General features: G+C 42.6%; 1 protein-coding gene across 3 annotated transcripts in view; it reads left to right on the top strand.

Moving 5' to 3' along the window:
• NR3C2 (nuclear receptor subfamily 3 group C member 2) overlaps positions 1-17,984 on the top strand; it is a gene marked incomplete at its 5' end in the record, with an annotated part of 201,522 nt that extends 183,538 nt beyond the window's left edge. For all 3 annotated transcript variants that reach the window (XM_084517184.1, XM_084517185.1, XM_084517183.1), the window contains 3 exons: positions 699-829; positions 4,988-5,145; positions 14,303-17,984. In XM_084517184.1, coding sequence (XP_084373310.1) covers positions 699-829; positions 4,988-5,145; positions 14,303-14,458 — 445 coding nt within the window. In that variant the 3' untranslated portion in view covers positions 14,459-17,984. The remainder of the gene's footprint in view (positions 1-698; positions 830-4,987; positions 5,146-14,302) is intronic.
• Positions 17,985-20,194: the final 2,210 nt, after the last annotated feature.

Here is a 20,194-nt window from a genome sequence, read left to right as displayed (position 1 = left end):
GGTCACCTGGATAGCTTTCGACTTCAGCCTCTTTGGTGGATTTGAAGGCAGTAACGTGAAGTCATGCATTGTGCTTCACTTTTGCTAAAACACTTCCCCATTTTCCAGACCCGCTCGCTGTATCTTTGCCGGACTGTGTCGTTCAGGCAGATGAGGGTCGTGCTGTTTGCTGGCACGGTGGCAACCCGGATCACCAGGCTCTGCTGGCTTGCGGACCAGGAGTCAGACAGTGGAGCCCTCTACCATGGGTTCTCGGCCCAGCTTTCTGCATCCCTGGTGGCTGGTGCCGGGGCTGTCAGCCCTTTTTCACCAATACGCGGACAAATGCGAGGTGTTCCATCAAAAACGAGCACAGGTTCCTGTCTGTGTCGCACCGGCTCTGACCCTGCTAGCAGGCTCATCTCCACGCGCCAGGACAGAGCTGAGCAAAGGCTGGCAGTTCCAGCACACCGTAGCCATGCACGGCAGCATTTTCTGCCAGTGCGGGAGCAGGCGGCTCCCCAGGGCTGGCAGACTCCAGCTGTGTCCCCAGCTCCCTCACCTGACCTGAACTTTGTGGCCGCAGTTTGTCTTGCTGACCTCCGTGACCAGTGCTTGGTTTCCAGGTCGCGTCTCACTTTCCTAACGCTCGGGCTGCCGCGTACCCTTTTTGTCCTCACGTGCTTATCCTCTGGATTTTATCTTTTTCCTCTCTGCAGGGAGCGGATGCGCCAGTCTGCTATGTTTGAGCTGTGCCAGGGGATGCACCAAATCAGCCTGCAGTTCGTTCGCTTGCAGCTCAGCTTTGAGGAGTACACCATAATGAAAGTTTTGCTGCTGCTGAGCACAGGTAAGTTAGATTCCTAGTTACATGGGAGTACTTGAAAATATTCCAACTCACAAAGAGGTGCAGTGGTTTTAAATGGTGTAACAAAAGAGCCACATTGTTTCCAGCAGGGCTGCAGGAACAACCTATGTATGTGGCATAGGATTTATCAGCAGATCTTGCTCTCCATTAGCGTGGGAAGGGTCTTTGTGCTTTGAATGTCTCGTGTGGATAGGAAGGGCGGGAGTGGCAGGACAAGGGGCTTTGTCCCCCTTCTCTACATGGGAACGGCTCAATTCAGCCAGGCATACCAAGAAAATGCAGCTGCTGCCTTGTCCTGCACTCTGGGGATTTGGGATAAACCCTGACTCAACGCTCAAAGCCACTGGTTTGGGTGACTTAACAACACCTTCAAGATCAAAAGATGCACTGAACTGAGAGCGGTAAGCCCTTCTGCAGTGCTCTGGAAGTTTAATAAATGACAGTGCACACTTTATTTTTCTCTTGAGTGTCATGCTTTGAGGTTTTTTAAGATAGGAAATTACATCTCGGTGTTCATTACAGCACCGTGTAGTAATTAGCAGATCATTTGATCTTCTCATGCTAAAAAATATTGAAAAAATCCCAGTCCCAGTACAACTGTAGACATACACAGGCAGTTTGAATGTTACTTTTCCAGTGGTCTCGATGAAAAAGCCAGTTAGTGTAAACAAATTTTCTGTCCGTATAATCACGTTCCTTTTTTGTGGGATTCACTCAGTGCCATCACCAGGAGATAACCTATCAGCCTGACTCAGGGGCGTTCCTGATGTCACCTTGGTGAGCTCACCAGGCAGGAATTCCCCTGGAGGAATGAGGCTGGATGTGGCCCTGAGCCGGGAGGGGAAGAGCAGGAGATCAAAGGGGCTGCTGCCCTTACGCTTGCTTTCACTTGCAAGCTATCAGCAGCGGGTAGCGAGCCCAAGGGTGCCGTCAGCAGGGCCAGGGGCTGCCCGGGCTGTGGCTGCACGGAGCAGAGCAGCTCCCAGTTGGCAGTGAGCAGAGGCCAGCACACCCTCTGAGATCCTGTTGTCTTCTCCCACCGGGTTGTCACCCCATTGTCTGCCCCAGCAAACTGGCAGAAGAAACAAACGGCAGGTGACAGACAGGTGTCAGTGACGTTGGAGGGTGCCCACTACAGGACTCAAGAGCAGGCTGATGCAGCAGCCGATGCAGACACCCAGGAGAGTCCTGAAGCCCCAGCAGTGGCCTGGGGCTTCAGTTGGCTGCAGGCAGGGTTAGGTGCCTGTGAAGGGGTCTGTGGCATCCAGCCCCGCCGAGGGGCAGCCCCTCCAGGCGAGGCAGTGGGACGGGCAGGGCACTTTCTCCTCTCCGTCAGACCTCGCCCGTCCCACCCTGCCAGTAGTGCTGCGGTTAAAGTGCTTGCCTTTGAAGGAGGAGGTGAAGCTACAGTTCCCATCCCGGCTGGAGGGGATTTGGATCTGCTAACAGAAACCTCCTGGGGCTTTAAGTTTCTCAGGCTCGGCTGTCTCACTCTCTCCATCCCTCCCACTGAAGCCATTCCTGCTCCCCGGAGTGGGGCAGTGACTGCAGGGGAGAGATGGCACTGGGCAGGAGCCCTGCAGGGCTGACCCCACATCCCCCTGCTGACACGGATCCTCTGGGACCTGGTGGTCTTTCAGGAAGCAGCTGGTAGTGTTTAACTTAAAGTGTTTGGGGGATGCAGCTCCCAAAATGTTTTTGAGAGCACGTCTAGAGTGGTGATGTGGCCCCACTACTTTCTAACCAGCCCTAAAGGGTGAGAATATTTAGAAAGAGAGCCTAAAGGCATCCTAAAAACGTGGCATCATTTCTTTAAGATAGGTATTTATTATTCTGCCCTCTTGAGAGTGTTAAGTGATGACTCTGCTAGGCGAGATCAGCCTTGCCAATTAACTTCGTCTAGCTGGTTCCCTTTGAAACGCACACGCTGGTCACTAGAAGTCCTTCTAAAAATAATGTGTTTGGCAAGAATCAGGATAGTTATGTTGAGGGAGAGAAAGGGGGGAGAACAAAACAGAAATGAAGGCAGTGATATAACCCAGAAAGTGCCACATGAGGAGCAGCAAACCTAGTTTCTAACGATTGCACCTTGATACAACGTTACGACAGAAAACATCAGGTTCGTTTTCATTTTTTATTGAACCATGTGATGAGCAGAGTACAAGTTATTTTGAAACTTTCATGATGACCACATCAAGGAAGTTTCACTCCATTTACATGTGGAAGAAACCACACATTACAACTCAATTGTTTTCTTGCTTTCCACAGACCATAGATTTTGGGAACTTGCCAAAAGCATTGCTGCATTTAATAAGTAAAATCAGAAACACTGGGCAAACCTCCAGAATTTCATGTTTTGCTTGAGTTCTCTTTATTTGTGGTCTTTCTTTCTGTCTTAATAATCTGGCTGGGGTGACGGTATAATAATTTTCAGACAGAGCAGTAAGATGCGTAGTAGTAGACAAAGAGTGGCTGTAGCAGTCTTAAGCAGCATTTAGGAATACAGAATTGTGTTAAAGGAACTGTAAAGCCCTGCATTTTGTGTAAGGGCCACGGTATGCTCCAAGGGCTTTACTCATTTTGATTGATGTCTCTATATTCATTTGGCTTTAACTGAATTGGCACATCTGTTTCTGACAGTTTCTTTTTTCTGTCAGCCGAGCAACTGAGATATTTGGCATCTCAAATTTAAAATTCAAATAGAAAAGAGCAAAGGCAGTGTTTACCAAGTGGTGGGCAGGCTGGAGCTGTTACCTCCTAGGCTTTTTCTAAAGATTCCTCCTTGTGCCCCTGTCGAGCACTTCGTGGTCACAAGTCCTTGCTGCTCACGTGGTGGTAGAGCTCCTCCTTGTTTCCCATTGCTAAATTGCTCTGGTAGATACTGGTGACAGAAGACAACCAGTGCTTTTTCTTAAAGCCTCTCTGTGTGAGCAATTTGGGTGGTTGTTACATGCTTATTATGTCATTACAGTGAGATAGAAGGCAGTCTACAGGATTTCAAAGAGAAGGGAATGGACGATCAAGACAATTTCTGTCAAGATGTTAAGTCAGAGTAAGCTAAATTGGAAGATCACCCCTTTTTCCTTTCCTTTTTTAATAAGTAACTTCCCATTCAGTTTACTCTGACATAGCTTTACAGCTCGCTTAGAAAATAAGCTCACTCTGTACAGTGTAGTATTTTATTTTCCTTCCTTGGACTAGAATTAAGAGAGACAGAATATAAAAATATTCGATGGTTAAGCAATACTCAACTAATACAGGTATTAAAATTTCAGAACATTTTGTGTAATGTTGCTAATAACCTCTTCAGGAGTTTCCTAGAGACCTGATCCTTTACGCTATTCATCTTTTTTTTTTTTTGCAGAACCCACTGGAGTGCAAGAATATTTGCAATCTGTAAAGAAACCATGTATTTGCTTTTGTAATTAGCATTGCTGAAATCAGCTGTAGTAGAAAGTATCAAAACTCTAGTTTTTAGCCCATTTGTGAAATGATTCCTTTTGCAGATGCACACTTTGATAGGACACCAGAAACGCTTGTGTTAAAGGCTGCAAACGTGTGTCTGGTAAATCCCTGGGTCAGGATGCCTGTTTGGAAAATAGTCTTCTGTTTCACGCAGAATAATGACTCCGTTTGTTCTAGGTGTTATGCAGACGCTTACTAACACTCAAAGAAATTTTAGATGGTACTTGATGTCACTTGTTCTAGCATTTCCACACGTAACAGCTGTAATTCTTCCTCTCCTCCCCTAAGTGTGGGAAATCATTCAAGAATGATAAATCACATCTTCAAATTCTAAAAAAGTATTCTTGATCCATCTGGGGTTTTTATGTTGTTGTATGTGTGTGTGGTTGGGTTGTATTAAAAACAGTTTCAGCATGAGGACAGCATGTGTCATATTTCTAAGATGCTGTCCTGTGCCTCAGCTAAGCAGTCTGCAACCACGATCTGCAGAGGATGCCTGAATCACTTGAAAATCTGTATGATGTTGTTGATTCCGTACCAATGTCTGTAAAATTATGGACGTTACTTCAAGGTTTAATTCTTTCATACATTAACTAGTGTAACTTTTTAAGTATGCACATCAAAAGAATAAGCAATACAGTTAATATTAATGTAAGACTGTCTTTTTAATGACAGTTCCCAAGGATGGTCTCAAAAGCCAAGCTGCATTTGAAGAAATGAGGGCAAATTACATTAAAGAACTAAAGAAGATGGTAACTAAATGTCCAAGTAACTCTGGGCAAAGCTGGCAGAGATTCTACCAACTGACTAAACTCCTTGACTCCATGCATGATGTAAGTATAACTCCTCAGGGAGTGCAGACAAGTTAAGCAAAAATCTCTCCATTAAGGTAAACCAGTAGTTTTTAATTGTGCTAACTCACAGGGAGAAAAAAAAAAAAAAAAAAAAAAAAAAAAAGGAACCACAACACATTTTTAAAGGAACATCTGAGAGAAGTCGTTAGCAGACAAATTTAAGGACAATTGCCAAGTAAAATAAGAAAATATAAGTCATTAAGGGCTGGGTCCTGCTGCCTGCTCCGCTGTTGAATGGTAGTGTGTTCTCTGTGATTCACTGAAGGTCAGAGGCTATTCAACAGGAGGAGTGGTGTTAGCTCTGGCCCTGTTAGACACGGTGCGAGTGCACCACGCAGAGTATCCCTGAGTCACTTCTCGCTGAAAGGTGCTGGATCAGTGTGTCACGCATCTAACGTGCCTGGTGTGCTGATAAATGTTGAAATAATTTGCCGATCTTTTACAGCTGGTACTCCAATAAGGATGACTTTAAAAGATATTTTTAGACTTTGAAGCCATCTTGGGGATTTGAAGCTTTAACTGAGCTTTTCGAGTATAAGATGCACGGTATTGTTAGGTTGTTACTACCGTCCTGTCTAATTCCAGCATGAGGTGTTTGTTTTGTATGCGTCGGGTGTGAGATGTAATTAATGACATGGGAAACTACAAGTTTAGTCCTGAAATGACAAGGCTATTGGTGCTTCAGCAAAAAACGACTTGGAAGGGTTGTGGTGGGTGCCTGGTGCATGGGACCAGCTCGTGATTTCAGAGCAGGTGTCTAACGTCGAGCTGTTGAGCCCGTTTCTGGCCGATAAAGTGGTAAGTGCAGAACGTTGTTTCTCCAGACGTGGAGAAGCATCCCACACCCTCCTTCAGAGGAAACCCCTCTGAGGAAGCCAGTGGCCCAGCTCTGCTGATGTCCCCAACCTGAGGGGTCTCCAGTGCCCCATGTGAGTGCCCATCCTCTCTGAAGCTGCGGTGCAGTGAGTGACGGGGCTCTTGGGGCCAGAGGCGGAGCTTTATCAGGTCTGGGTACAACAGGAGGTTGTCCCACGAGCAGAGGCTGAAGCAAGGCAGCTCGCAGGGATGACCTCCCAGTAACAACTGGTAAATGGCAGCAAAGGAAGAAGCTGGTCTGCTCCATCCTGGGTGGGCAGGAAAGTAAATTTGCTGCATGAAGGAACGACAGCACTTGCTTTCAGAGCCTGCATATAAATGTACTTCTTTGTACTCGACTTAAATTTCATTTTTGTAGAGACAGTACAGTACAGTGCACTTCAGGTCAAATCTGTATAAGAGCCTGAGGTCTGTTTACAGAATGTACATATGGAATTATTTTTCAAATATTGTTCTGTTGTTCATTAAAACATTGAAAATCTTGGTGGGAGGCAGGGAGAGTATTATTAGTACTGCAGTAACAGCTCATTCTTCGGAGATCGGGTTTCACTTGCTCTGTGCCAGCAAAGGAAGTTGTAGTGTTTCGGTGGAAAGAAAGGGGATGGGTGATAAAATCATTTGCAAGATGTTCACATCTGAACCTCAGGGCAGTTAGCAAACCCCTGCATTTAGGTGGTTTGCTAATCCTCTTGAGAATAGGCAGCGTCTGGGATTTGCTTTTAGGTGGATGTGTTTGTGTGGCTGAGGTGACGGGCTGGTAGAAGCACGCTGGCTGGGAATGCCACAGTGTCCTACAAACACTTTCCAAAACACAGCATTAACCACTGGAAGCTGCACTAGCCAGAGGAGAAGCTCCTTCAGATTGCTCTTGTGTTTTGTTTAATCTTTAATTAAGCTATTTTTGTGTTACTTTTGTTTTAATAGAGCGCTCTATTACAAAGGACTTTGTAAAGAAACTCCTATTGGCAGCATTCTCCTTTTAAAAGACCAGTTGTCTACACAACAGTGCTTTCTTTCAGAGGTGTTATTTGAGATGCTCAGCAAAGACACTTGTTTATTTTTCCTCTCTAAAACTGATTATTTGCATCTCGGTGTTTGAAATCCACTGGAATACATTTAGAGAGGTGATAACATTAATGAGAAGTGAGAATTGCTCCTCTCCCCCCGCTGCCAGGTAGGGCAGCATTTCTCCGTTCTGTCCGTGTAAATGCAAATTTTCTGCTCAGTCCCTTCGTATAGGAGGAACGCTTGTTCAGCCGTCACCTGTGTATTTTTAACTTACTCCATTATAATTTTGGAGGATCAGAATAGGTTTGGTGCTGAGCAGTCTAACTGGAGCTGAAGTCCCGTGTTTATATGCGGCCGTAGCTACAGCATTGGCATTTGCAGCAGGCGCCCGAAGGGACTTGTGCACAGCTCATGCTTATTCAGTCCTCCCGCTGCCTCCAGCTTTTTCAGCAGAGCAGAGCAGAGCAGGGCAGGGCAGCATCTCGCCATTGCAGAGTTCACTTTACCTGAGCGAGGCAGCCGACAATGAAGGAATACTACTTCTTTGCACCTTCACGCTTCCTTCTATCGACCTTATTTTTAGATAGACTTTCTGAGGGCTCCGTGAAATGAACCACATGGGAATATCGGGTTACAGGCTGCTTGGCTTATATAACATGAGGAAGAAAAAAAAAAAGAGGAAAAAAAACAAGATGGTTTTATATTGCTCTGTGCTGTAAATCATTCATCCACATAGCGAACGTATGTGCAAGTGAGAAAGTGCCGAGGTGAGGGAAAAAGAAATTTTCAAGAAGGCCAGGTAGGCACTTAGGTATTGGAAAAGATCAGCAGCTTTACCTAATGATCCACAGAGCCTCTAGGCACCAAAAGCAAAACTGAAGTATCAAGAGATGGAAATCCATCCCAAGCAGACGAGACAACCGCGGTCTCATGCACATGCGTGTACACACCTGCAGTCAGCCCTAGGAGCGTGTCTGCGGGCTGTGGCGTGCCCGGCATCACCGTGTGTCTGCGTGGTGCTGCGTGCAAGCAGTGGCTGCTGACACAGCCAGCACCAGCTGACAGCATCGACCAGGTTGCACGGCGTGCCCTTCCCCTCCCTCGGCGCGAGATGACAAGGTGAGGCTGTTGCCATTTACTTGCTATCGTGTCACAGCTCAGCCGTGCTTTCGTGGATGGACACGGCGTGGGTAGGGTCTGGGAGCACTGTGGGCAACAGCACCATCAACCTCTTTCCTGGGCTTGTGTTTCTTCTGACGTGGCTGGCCCACTTTCCTCATTCCAGGAGGCAGCATTAGGTGTTGAGAGCCGCTGCATAGCGGGGACTGTCTCTAGCCTGTCTCTACCCAGAACAGAAAGGTTTCAGTCCTGTGCCCATGAGGGCCATGGGCATTTCAGCGAGGGGTACGCGTGCAGGGCTTGGTCGTAGGTGAACTGCATTATGTGATCAGACGAATGGCATGCAGGAACATTAGAAACAGATGTACTGCACATGGTATCAAAAACTTCATTTGGATCCTCCTCAGCATCTCCTGTTGGCTTTGGCAGGAAGGGTTGTATCTTGCATGGCAAGCCTCATTTCATATAGAGACTTTAGTGTATGGTTAGGCGGTTTGCAGAACAAAAGCTGAGTTTGGTTTCAATCTGGCTGATACTAAACAGACTTCGAGTTAAGAGGGCTTTTGTTTCGATGCCATGACATTAAACCCTAATGTGAACCTTCCCCTTGTCTTGGCAAGGCACAGCACTGCACTGTCATTTGCTTGTTGATATTTTCTGCCAAACAAAAATAAATTCTTTAAGGCTCATGCTGCTGAATAATTAATTTTTTATGGTTCCTGAAGGGAATACTTTATAGCTGAGGTGGATCTTTCCGTAGGCTGAGAGAGCCAGGATTACACTCGCTGAGAAAGCTGACAGGGGGAAGAAGGGCGCAGCTCCTCAAGGGGCAGGTTTGCCAGGCACAATGCGGTGGATGCAAATGTGCCTCTGCAGGTGCTCGATCCCACAAATACGGAGCCACAGATGAGCCCCTCAGCTGTTGCCAGCACCTTTGGGTGCACTTCTGCTCCTGACTTGCCGAAGTTGTGTCCCGCTGCTGTGAGCTGTTCAGTCCCAGTGCCTAAATTCTGCGCGTCAGCATTTCTCTGCTTGCTGAGAGGCAGGAGCCGATCCCCAGTCCCTTGTGTGGCCACTGCAAAACCAGCAGCGATGTAAGGGCGCGCGTGTTGTAGCTGATAAGCGTCTGTTAAGTGAGAAATTCGTTCCCAGATCTTTAGTGGAAACATTGGGCTGCTCTCAGGGTCGTCTTGCTCCATTTGTCATGGTTGGGTCTCTTCTTTGTAGTACGAGGTGTTTGTTGGAGGGCAGAGTCCTCTGTTCCCAACAGAACAAGGGAGACTTGGCCCAGAATTTACCCTGGCCAAGGGCTCAGGATGTTTCATTGCTGTATGATACTGTGGGTTCGCACGCAAACTCCAGCTATGCTAACTGAGTTCAGCTCCGGTTCCTCCATGTCATGTCCAGCTGTCAAGTGCTAGACTACCTGCAAGTGCTGTGGTTTCTGTGTCCATGTTTCTATGGAGAAAAAAAAAAAAAAAAAAGAAAAAGAAAAAGAGTGCAGTTCCTAAATGAGATAAATGCAGCTGTCCAGGCAGAACAGGGTTGCTGTCTGCTCTGGTTAGATACTTTTAGTGCCTAATCCATATGTATTTTATCCTCCCTTTATTCCTTGCTGGCATGAGGCAAAAGCACTGCATAGCTGGATGCAGAAGCTTCCTTCCTTGGACTTGCCTCACCTTCCCCCTGCACTGTGTGTGAAGTTTTCCTCTTTAGGAAGTTTTTGGAGTGTCATTTTGGTAGGAGAATGCTGGGGTTTTGTTAGTAATAGGTGCAGCTAATAACAGGAAAAACTACTCAGCACCATGTTGTTATCCTACTGCTGCCTTAATTGCTGTATCAGTAGGCTTCAACGCAAAGACGCTCCTGATAGAGGAGTGCTGTGGGCTTTCATAACATCCTCAGAGACTGGAGGAGATCCTGGAGTCAGAAAACTTAGCGCAGAAATGGGCACCCTTGCAAATGAGACCATTCTTACCACTTCTGGAAGTACGAGGGCATGGCGAGAGTGCCAAACCCAAATCGATTATTTCTGCTGTAAAAATTCTGCAAGTGCTCAAAGGTCACTGTAACTGTATTAACTTCAGGGACTTCATTAACAGATTCATTTTTTCTAATTACGAAGAACAGTATGGGTGGAAAAAGTTAATTTTATGGAAACCCCACCCTGGTAAGAGAAAATGAAGTTAGATTAATACTCCTGTTTCTCAGAGGCATTTAATACAGCTCACAAAACGTGAAGACTTGATTAAGTAAAACTCTGAGAAGTACCAGATCTGCTGCAGCCTTGAGAAGGTTTAAGTGCGGCACCCTCTCTGTAGGGCAGTGCTGGCAGGACGAGGAACAGTGAGTGAGTGAAGTGGTGAAGGGCTGCAGCCAGCAGCTGATCCGCATGCCTGGAAGCGAGCTGTCCTGCCTTGGAGCAGTCGGGGTGACAGGGACGGGGACGTACCAATTCCCAGCCGCGTGTCCGCACCCCTGCAGCCCAGCTCAGCGCAGGGCTGTGGGCTCTGTCCTCGGAGGTGCCCGGCATCTGAGAGCTGCTGCCCCGACTGCCTCAGGATATCCGGGTTGTGTCCTGAAGAAATGGGAGTTGGTTTAGTCGTGGTCTTAACTGCACTGACTGCACTGTGCTAAGGCTGTAACTCTTAAAAACGTGGTTTGCTAACTGGAATAGTCAGAGACTGTGGAAGCAGGCGGGTTTCTGGTCACTGTCGCACCAGTTGTGAAAGCAGCGGCGCTCCATTCACACCGCTGAATTGTAGTGGTGCCGTTCGGGCTGCTGTGGTGGAGGTGGTGTCAGCATTTCTTGTGCAAGCTGCCAGAAGCAGAGGGTGAAAATGGTTTGGTAGAAGGCAGTCAGGAGCCTGCAGAACACCAAGATTTTATAGTCCTTTGAAGAAGAAAAATCAGCAGTATATTTGATCTAGAGAAATCATAAGCCAAATGTAGAGGTGCCAGACAGCTTGCGTATCTTTCTAATTTAGAGACCACTTGTAACCTCTTGTGTATCAGTCACTGTCACCACGCTGACAGAGCTTACATCTTAGAAAAGAAAGCAAACTTTTCATTTCCTTACAGGAGAGGGAGCTTCTCTTTTAAAGCAAAAGGCTAGCTAACTTATTTACCTGTTATAAATCACACTAACTGATAAAATATAGTGCCAGATGAATGCTGCACAGGCAGCTACTGAAATTTCAAACTAATGTTGCCTATGGAAGCTGAGTTTTTCATCCCTTCAGTGCATCTTCATATCAAGGCTGCTGGCAATATTTAAAAACACATGAATACGCATGCAGAAGAGCACTGCTTGCTGCTTGGTTCTCAGCCGTGCTCCTCCCTCCCTTCAGTTACTACTTCTGCAGCCTTCTCTAGCTGACCGTCCCATATTATATTATTATATGCCTCTGATTCTCTTGCAGTATTTATTTTTATTTATATATGATATGATTTTCTCATATTAATTCATTTTTTTAAAGAAAAGCCAACAACAAAAACCCCTGGTGCTAGACCCCCAGCCCACACAGCTGCAGTTGTTCTAACCAAGTCCCGTGGTTCAGATGCTTCAGCTTGGAGTTCTTATTGCTGGTTTTTGTTGTTGTTGTTGTTAAAGTGGTTGATTGTTATTAAATATGTTAAAGTTGGTAACTTTGCTTAAGAAAGGAATTAGAGGACCAAAAATTTTCGAGGACTGACTAGATAGAGAATACATTATTTTTAAGGTGCAAAAAAATTATTATGTGATAGGGAGTTCTAGATTTTCATCCTAATTGCTGGGTAATTTAACCTTTCCTCCCCCCTCTGGTGACACTCGTGCTATGATTATGATAACTGTGGATCACATCCTCTGTGCTCCCCACTGGACAGCTACCTTGCTTATTGTGTAGAACAGATTATGCTCTCTTGATGTTACTAATTTTCAGTTTGCCTTTATTCCACGTATCCATCAGCCATTCATGTATACTTTATATGTTACAGCTAAAAGCTAGCTATGAAGGGCACAATTAATAGTTTCTAAGTTAGCTTTCCTGTGATACCCATTCCACTGCATTCAGAAAAAAAAATCTACACAAATTGGCGTGGCGCAGGAATTAGCTTGGATCGACAGAAAGGTGAGCCATTGGCACAGCACAGCTGGTTGGTAGGTGGACGGCGATGACCCCAGCCCCTCTCTCAGTGACGTGAATGAAGTGCTCATGTTCAAGTCATGGTCAAGGCTGTGGGATGTGAGGCTTGGTTTGCCTGGGTGCTGGTGTTTGAGGACAGGCAGGAGGATACAGTGGCTGTATACCAAGAGTTTCCTTCACTTCATTTTTGTGCATGATTGGCCTATTTTCTGCATATGGTATAGGCAAGAAAAAAAAATCTACTGGCTAAAGCTAAACCCTTGAACATCAGCATTTTTTCCTTGAAAACCAAATTATGTCTGTGCTGCTTATTTAGCATGCATCTGTATTAATTAATTAGCATTGCCTCATGACATGCCAGATCATCAGGAACGAACTGAGCAATAGCAAACAGCCTCTCGCAGTGCTCAATAGCAGAAGGTTGTGTGTCTGAGTGGTCCCAGCACTTTCTTGGTGGTGTTCATAAACTGCTTATATGTTTGCCAGAACAGCTGTGAAAGTCCTGAAACTAAGTAGTAAGGTCTGGAGCTGCAGGAAGGGAGTCTGTTGTTGCCTGTATATTTTTATTTCTTTTTCAGCTTAGCTGAGGTACACTTTTATTTGCTGTATCTTTAACTGGGGCTTTACTGCAGCGTACAACTCTGCATGTTCAGAACTGAAACAACAAACTGGTATTTGATAAACTGCATAAGCAGAAATGGTGTAAATCCTTTGTAAAGACAGAAGGCACTGCATTATTTTTGACTTTCCAAACATCAGTTTGCAATTTTGTGTGGAGACAGACACAAAAAAAAAAAAAAAAAAAAAAAAAAAAAAAAAAAGTAAAAATTAACTTTGATTCATGTAGTGTGGTTAAATTTCCCATAAGGTATAGACCAAAACAAAGACCTGGAACTGACAAATGAGAAGAATAAATCTGGAGATGAGGTAGAAGCCAGACTGTATTGGTGCTTTTAAGACGTGCATTGTTTTTTTCCACACACCAAAAAGCTGATGCTATCTGTATGCTATTTAGTGTTTTAACTTGCATTCCTGTTGCTCTTGGAGACCACCTTTATTAGGATTACGAACAGCTGTCTGTTGCCATTTGGGACAGCTATGATATGGTTTCACGTGTGAAAACCTCTGCTGCCCAGAGTAAGCAGAAGGGCTGCTGCTGCTAAGTGTAAGGCACAGCTTTGTTCTGTTGGTGGTCCTACAGTAGTAACTCAGTACTTGAAGTATTATAGGAAAAAAAAGTTTCCTTCCCTGTCATTGAAGGACTCCTTAGAAATGTTTATCTTATCTTTCCAATTCTCAATATTATGCTTAATTTACTGAAAGTAAAAGTGTGCTGCTACCAAAAATAGAGAACTTTATTAAAAACAAAAAAAACCCTCCTACCTCCCTAAATATTGCCTCTCTAGTTTAATGAGAAGTAAGCAGAAAAAAAAAAAAAAGTGCAATGTGTATGTATTGAAAATGTATTTATATATGAATAGAAATATCTTATCAGGTGAACCCTCTCATAGGGACTGTGATGCTATAAAGCCTGGAAGGCCTTGGTGTGACATGGCATTTGTTTTGTTCAGCTGCTCTGGCAGTTTTTAAGTTGTGGCCCTTGGAGAGTACACTGAAGTTAACCAAATAATTTGACTTAATGTACGTGTATTCAGCTGAAATGTAAAGAGAGTTACAGCAGTTTATAGTTGATCTTTTCCCTGTGGGCAGAAGGCTTTCTTTTCATAGACGCTGAGTACCAATAGTTTTCATGGTGGCTGGTTGCTGTTTAATGAAATGCGAAGTGTAATAATGGTAAAAAATCAGATCTGTGGAGGCATCTGGGTTTCTCCGTGTTAGCTGATTTTGAAACAATGCCGTAGCACTTTGGGAGTTGAATATTTTTGTTTGCCTTTTGCTTTGTTTGTTTGGAAGTGGACTACCTAGTCAGAATAAGGTACCATTTCTTGGTAATAATCCCTCATTATCAATATTTTCCCTAAGTATTGTTTCTTTCTGTGTTTCAGCTTGTCAGTGACTTACTGGAATTCTGTTTCTACACCTTCCGAGAGTCTCAGGCACTGAAAGTAGAGTTTCCAGCCATGCTGGTGGAAATCATCAGTGACCAGCTACCAAAGGTGGAATCTGGGAATGCCAAGCCCCTGTACTTTCACAGGAAGTGATAGAAAATGTCTTAAATGGAAGAACTTTGCCTTAAGTTTCCCTGTGTTATTCCACACCCATGAAGGACCCAAGAAACCATATTTTAAACATGCTATTTACACTTGTTCAGCAGTCTCTGAATAGTCTAAAATCATACGAAGGGTTTGGGGAATGAAAAACAGTTGACTTGGATTTGGCAAGACCTAGATGTTTGGAAATTACCCCATAACCCTAAAGCATTTAGAAAATGTTCCTGTTCCTCTGGATGAAAAGCCATATCTAGTCAATAACTCTTTGATTTTGATATTTTAACAGATGGAGTTTTAAATATGCCATGTAGTTTCTGGTATTGTTTGCTTGTTTTAAAAGGGTTCAAGAACTAATGAGAACTTTTTAAAGCTTACCCTTGGTTTGCACATAAAACGTAAAGTCAATATGGGGCATTAATATTCTTTTCTTGTAAAAAAAAAAATAAAAACAAACAAAAACTATATATATACACACATATATACACACACACACAAAACCCTAATGTGTAAAGTAATAACAGAACATTTGGTGTGGAATACTCTGTTATCCCCACCTGTGGCATTTGTTATCCCATGTTATCCCCTCATAGATGATATACACTGTGTTAAGTGTCCATTTACTATTTAATTAAGAAGGATAAGATGCGAAAACAAATGCCCTGGTATCAATTTATAGTATCTATTGTGCTGGCTTTACAAATAATTTTTTGCAGTCTTTTGCTGTACTGTACATTGCTGTATGTATAAATTGTGAAGGACCTGAAATAAGGTGTAAGGAACTTTTGTAAATGAGACAAAAAAAAATCTTTAATGGTTAATAGGATGAATGGGAAAGTATTTTTGAAAGAACTCTATTTTGCTGGAGACTATTTAAGTACTATCTTTGTCTAAACAAACAAGGTAATTTTTTTGTAAAGTGAAATGTTCTGCATGCATAATGAACCGTTTACAGTGTATTTAAGAAAGGGAAAGCTGTGCCTTTTTTAGCATCATATCTAATTTACCATCTTACAATATCTGTTGTAAATAACCACACTTAACCTTTTCAGTTGTATTTAAGCCTTTCTATTTTCCTCTATATTTTTTCTCCCTTTTGTCTCGCTTGCAAGTATACGTGATGAGCACATCTTAGAAATCGTGCTTCATATTTCTGTAGGAAACTACACTTGTTGTGTTTGCCACTTTACGAAGGTTTCATTTAACAAGACAAATTACAGTCTCTCCAAAGCTTTTGCCAGCTTAATGATACAGTAAGTTCTTGCCCTCTTCTCCCTTTCTCTCTCAGGGGAAGAGGTAAATAAGACATTGAATGATTTTTCTTTTTTTATTACGGTTTCCCAAATTGTTTTTTTGTTTGTTTGTTTTCCTTTGAGTACTGGATACGTAAAACATCTTAAAAGGTCAGATTGTTATTTCAGATTGGGGAGAATGATTTCTGATTATGATGAAAGGAACATGCAGATCATTACAGTAAGTACATTGAACAGACTTGTACTGGTGAGAGGGAAGGTAAGGTACTGATATGGGCAGATTAGCTGAGTAGAATTTTTAGTGAAAAAACTCCAAGCATATTTAATTTTGTATGAATTTTTTGTAATAATCAGAACACATGAAAGAAAGATGTTCACACTACAAGTTCAACTCAGTTGGTCTGATTTTGTCTCAAAAATGTTTTCTGTAGAACAAGACTGCAAAGAAAAACTTTTTGAGGTGATTTTCACTTTCACAATTTATAAGCAACTATGAAATTTTGGAGTAGAATAGAGGACAGGTGAACTTTTCTGAGGCTCAACTGTTGCTACCATATGCTAATTTCAATAGAATAGTTTTTCAGAGTCCTAATCTATAGAGTTCTCTCGGGGTGACACTGATGTTTTTGAGCTATAATTTGTCCCTTGACCGGTCAGAATGTAGCATTTCTTTCCAGTGGTGGTCTAATAGGAATTATACACCCTTTCTGAGTCCAAATTTTGAGGTGCACTGAAGACAGTCAGTGCTTCTTGTCTTTTTAAATGACACCTGCCTTATGCAATGGGTAATCTGTAAAGACTGTATTCAGAGAGGTTTTTTATATATAAATATATACATACATATATTATTTGCATTTTGGAAGTCTAATTCATAGGCAGATCTTTAAATACTGACCTGCACAGCAATATGAAAGCCAAACTTCCAACGTGAGATACACAGCATGCAGACTGGTTGTTTACAGTAAAGAAACAGTCATACATCCATCTTTTCATTTACTTTTTTTTAAAAGTCTAAAATAGAAAAACTTCAAAGCCAGGTTCTGGGTGAATACAGTCTGCAGCAGCTTTTTATATTAACAAAGTTACTGCCTCCTTTTCTGTCTCAGAGTAACTTTGCTTGAATAAAATAGCAAAGCCATATTCTACACTTCACTGTTAAATGCCTGTCCCAGTCCAAATTGTTGTCTGTTTGCTCCTATTTTTGTACCTTATTACTTTTAATCTTGGTTTGGTACAATTCATAATTCACAGAAACTTCATATAATTAAACACACTAAATTAGTTTTAAAAAGCAATTTATATCTTTATGCAAAAACGTATGTCTGTCTTTGCAAACAACTGTAAGCAGATTATAATAAATCCTTTACTTTAATCACCTGTTGTTTATGAAACCATTCATTGATTATTATTTTTTGCTAGAGATCATTGAAGTAATAGATACAATTGGATATAGATGTTGTAAGAGGCAGTATTCTCTTATCAAGGACACTTAAGCAGAATAGCCATCACTTTTTTTTTTTTTTTATCTAAACCTGTGTACAGCAAAAAAAAAAAAAAAAAAAAAACCTTTAGTTTTTAGCTACCAGGAAGTTACGTTATTTTGAATTTGTTTAGAATGAAATAGGCATTTGTCTCCTGCAAAATAAAAGACAAACGAAAACATCTTTTAAAAGTGGGCTTCTGTTCATTGAGCTAAATTATTTTGTTGTAAGAACGAACGGGGATATACAGCAAGAGCATTGTATACACAGTTAAAAATGTAAAATAGTGTTAATGTACTGCAGTGGGTATGTCAGGAATACTACACACCGTGCGACTGACCAGTTGCATAAAATAAAATAGAAAGACTAAAGTTTGCAATAGCAAAATCTTATTAAAACGATACTTTACAATCAATAATGCAAAAAGCTAATTCACAGGGTGGTGTTTTTCACTGACTTGTTTAAACATTTATGAAATTAAACAATTCTACAGTTAATGCACTTTTAATTGTTTATTAAAGATTTGACTTTTTCTTTTTTTAGAGCAATGTTTTCAGCTGGAGGTCAATGACTCGATAAGATAGACAGCAGTTCTGAGGCCAGGAAGCTCAGAGGAATGTTTAAGAATTCTTGGAGTTTAAATAGATTCCTGGATGAAAAAATAAAAGCAGCCAGCAGTATGGTGTAAACAGTAAAATCTATGCATAATGATGCATTTATAATTAGGGGTTTGCTTCTGTATGTTTAAAGCTTTTTAAATAAATAGAAAATATTGTTTGGTCTTTATGTTAATGTCTGCAAGTACCTATTTTTCTTTTTCTTTTTTTTTATACAAATTGTACAAATACACATGAATTAAACTGGTTTGATTGCAAGTATTTCTTGCATTTTAATCTCAGATAGCTGCTGGTGCAGTGATATCCTTAGAAACAAGCTTCTGTGCGCTTGGAAACAATATTAAACAACAAAAAGTAACTAACAATGCAATATAACATCTTCAGACATCTAGCAATTTGTTGTTATCAAGGTTTAGTAATCTGGGCTATAATGCACATACCACGGCTTCAGCCAGACAGCAGCTCACACTGTGTAAAAAGAAATGCCCAACCTTGAGGAGTTTGCTTCATTTAATCTGGGTACTTGTGCTTTCCCAATGGTGAAGTGGTGACACCACTACATGCAGAAACCACATCCTGCTCAAAGAAACAAAACCAGCGGCCTTCACTAGCCAGAAAAGTTTGGCTTCAGGATTGAGGTAACCCAGAGCTGCTCTACCTACTGATCAGAGGTAGGATTTCTTCCCTGGAACTACGGATTGACTATTTTACATATACAAGGTTTCTCAAGTTAATGAATCAAATTGCCTTCCCAAGAGTCAGGTCTCTTCCAATTACATTAAGAAAGTTAGAAAGGGAAATAAAACTTGCTATGCTGGTTTGTTCTGGGCACTCTCTTAAATAGCTACTGCAAAGTTCTGCATGAAACTAAGTCTGTGGTACAAGACCACCACTTAATTGCATTTTTTTGATAGCACGTTACACAAACTTTTTATTGTCAAGAATCCTTGCACCTGCCTTCTGTTTGCTGAATCGTCACCAGGAAAGAATAGTAGAGGATCAGCAGTGTTAAGAAAAAATTCCCATATGCTTAGAAGCAGATGTATCTGTCATATGCTGTTCTAGAAATACAAAATGCTATCACTACTTAAAAACAAAACGAAACGTATATTCTGACCTCAAGCTGGGACACTGCTTTCTCTCAGGTATCTGCAGAGAATGGGAGTCTATGTTGCGTACAGTATTAATAAGATAGAAAGTAGTGAAAAATACCCTTTCATTTCAAAGACTTTTGTTAGGTAAAACATGCCATACTGTAAGGTGTCAATGCTTTAAATGTAATGTCAATAAGATGAAGTTTTATTTGGTGCTTACCTGTGGTTACTGGAAGTGCAGATGACGGCATGCTGCTGAATTCTCACGTAGGAAACGATGCCCGAGGCACAGCCAGCCCAATAGGTGAAACTCCAGTGAAGATTTCCACTTAAACATATTTAGCTCTGGTGCATTTACAGCCCACACAAGCCCTCTGTCAGCAGTGGATGGAATTTTCTCATGAAATTGCAAACCAGGTAAGAATGGTGAAATGGGTTAAGAGAAGAAATGAAGGAACAGAGCACTGAGAAAAGCAAAATTCTCCCCAAGTCTTTTCTATGATGCAATTACAGCGGCTCGGCTAGCAAGAGCTATAACCAATGTAGCAGAAACACCTATTTTCATTATAGGCCAGATAAATGAGTCCTGAGATGCTTCTCTCAATCCCACTGAAGGGCTGGGCATCAGAAGGAAACCTGCCATGAAGATCAGGGAGAACATGGGCTAACAACACCCAGCAGTCTGAAAACCCCAGGGAGAACAGCAAAGTGAAAATGCTGCCCGGCCAAAGAGCAGAGCTGAGTGCTGTCCAGTGAGTAACACAAATTCCTGGTCATCCCAACTAGGCTGGAGACTCAGCTTTTTCATTAATTATTTGGCAAACACACATTAGACCTTAATCCCTGGGCAGAGGGGTTCAATCTCTGTTCCCACAGAGAAACATCCCACAAAGAAAACATCACTTTGCATAAAACATACAAACAGCTTACTCCTAAATCACTCTCTGCAATTTGCAGCCTGCACCAGGCATTTGCTACAGGGAGTCTCAGCTTTTGAAAACTGAGCCCTACATGCCTCTACGTACAGCAACAGGCACAGAGCAAGAGTGGGGGAACCCTGCCCAGGGATTAAGCTGAAACTGTACCCACAGTTGTGACACGAGAGCAGTTCCCTGCGAAGAGGACAGGGACAGCCCAGAACCACTGAGCATGACCACTCCTGCTGCCAGGCTAAGAGAAAAGCCCTTCAGCTGGCTTTCTCCACAGCTGATTTCCTGTCCTCCATCCTGCTTCAAGTTAACTCTGTTCTTCCCAAACCATGTTAACTCTGTTCTTCTGCCAAACC

This window comes from Aythya ferina (assembly GCF_964211825.1).
Source record: "Aythya ferina genome assembly, chromosome: 4".
Lineage (NCBI taxonomy): Eukaryota > Metazoa > Chordata > Aves > Anseriformes > Anatidae > Aythya > Aythya ferina.
The sequence above is the reverse complement of the archived record's forward strand: the minus strand, read 5'-3'. Positions and strand labels throughout refer to the sequence as shown.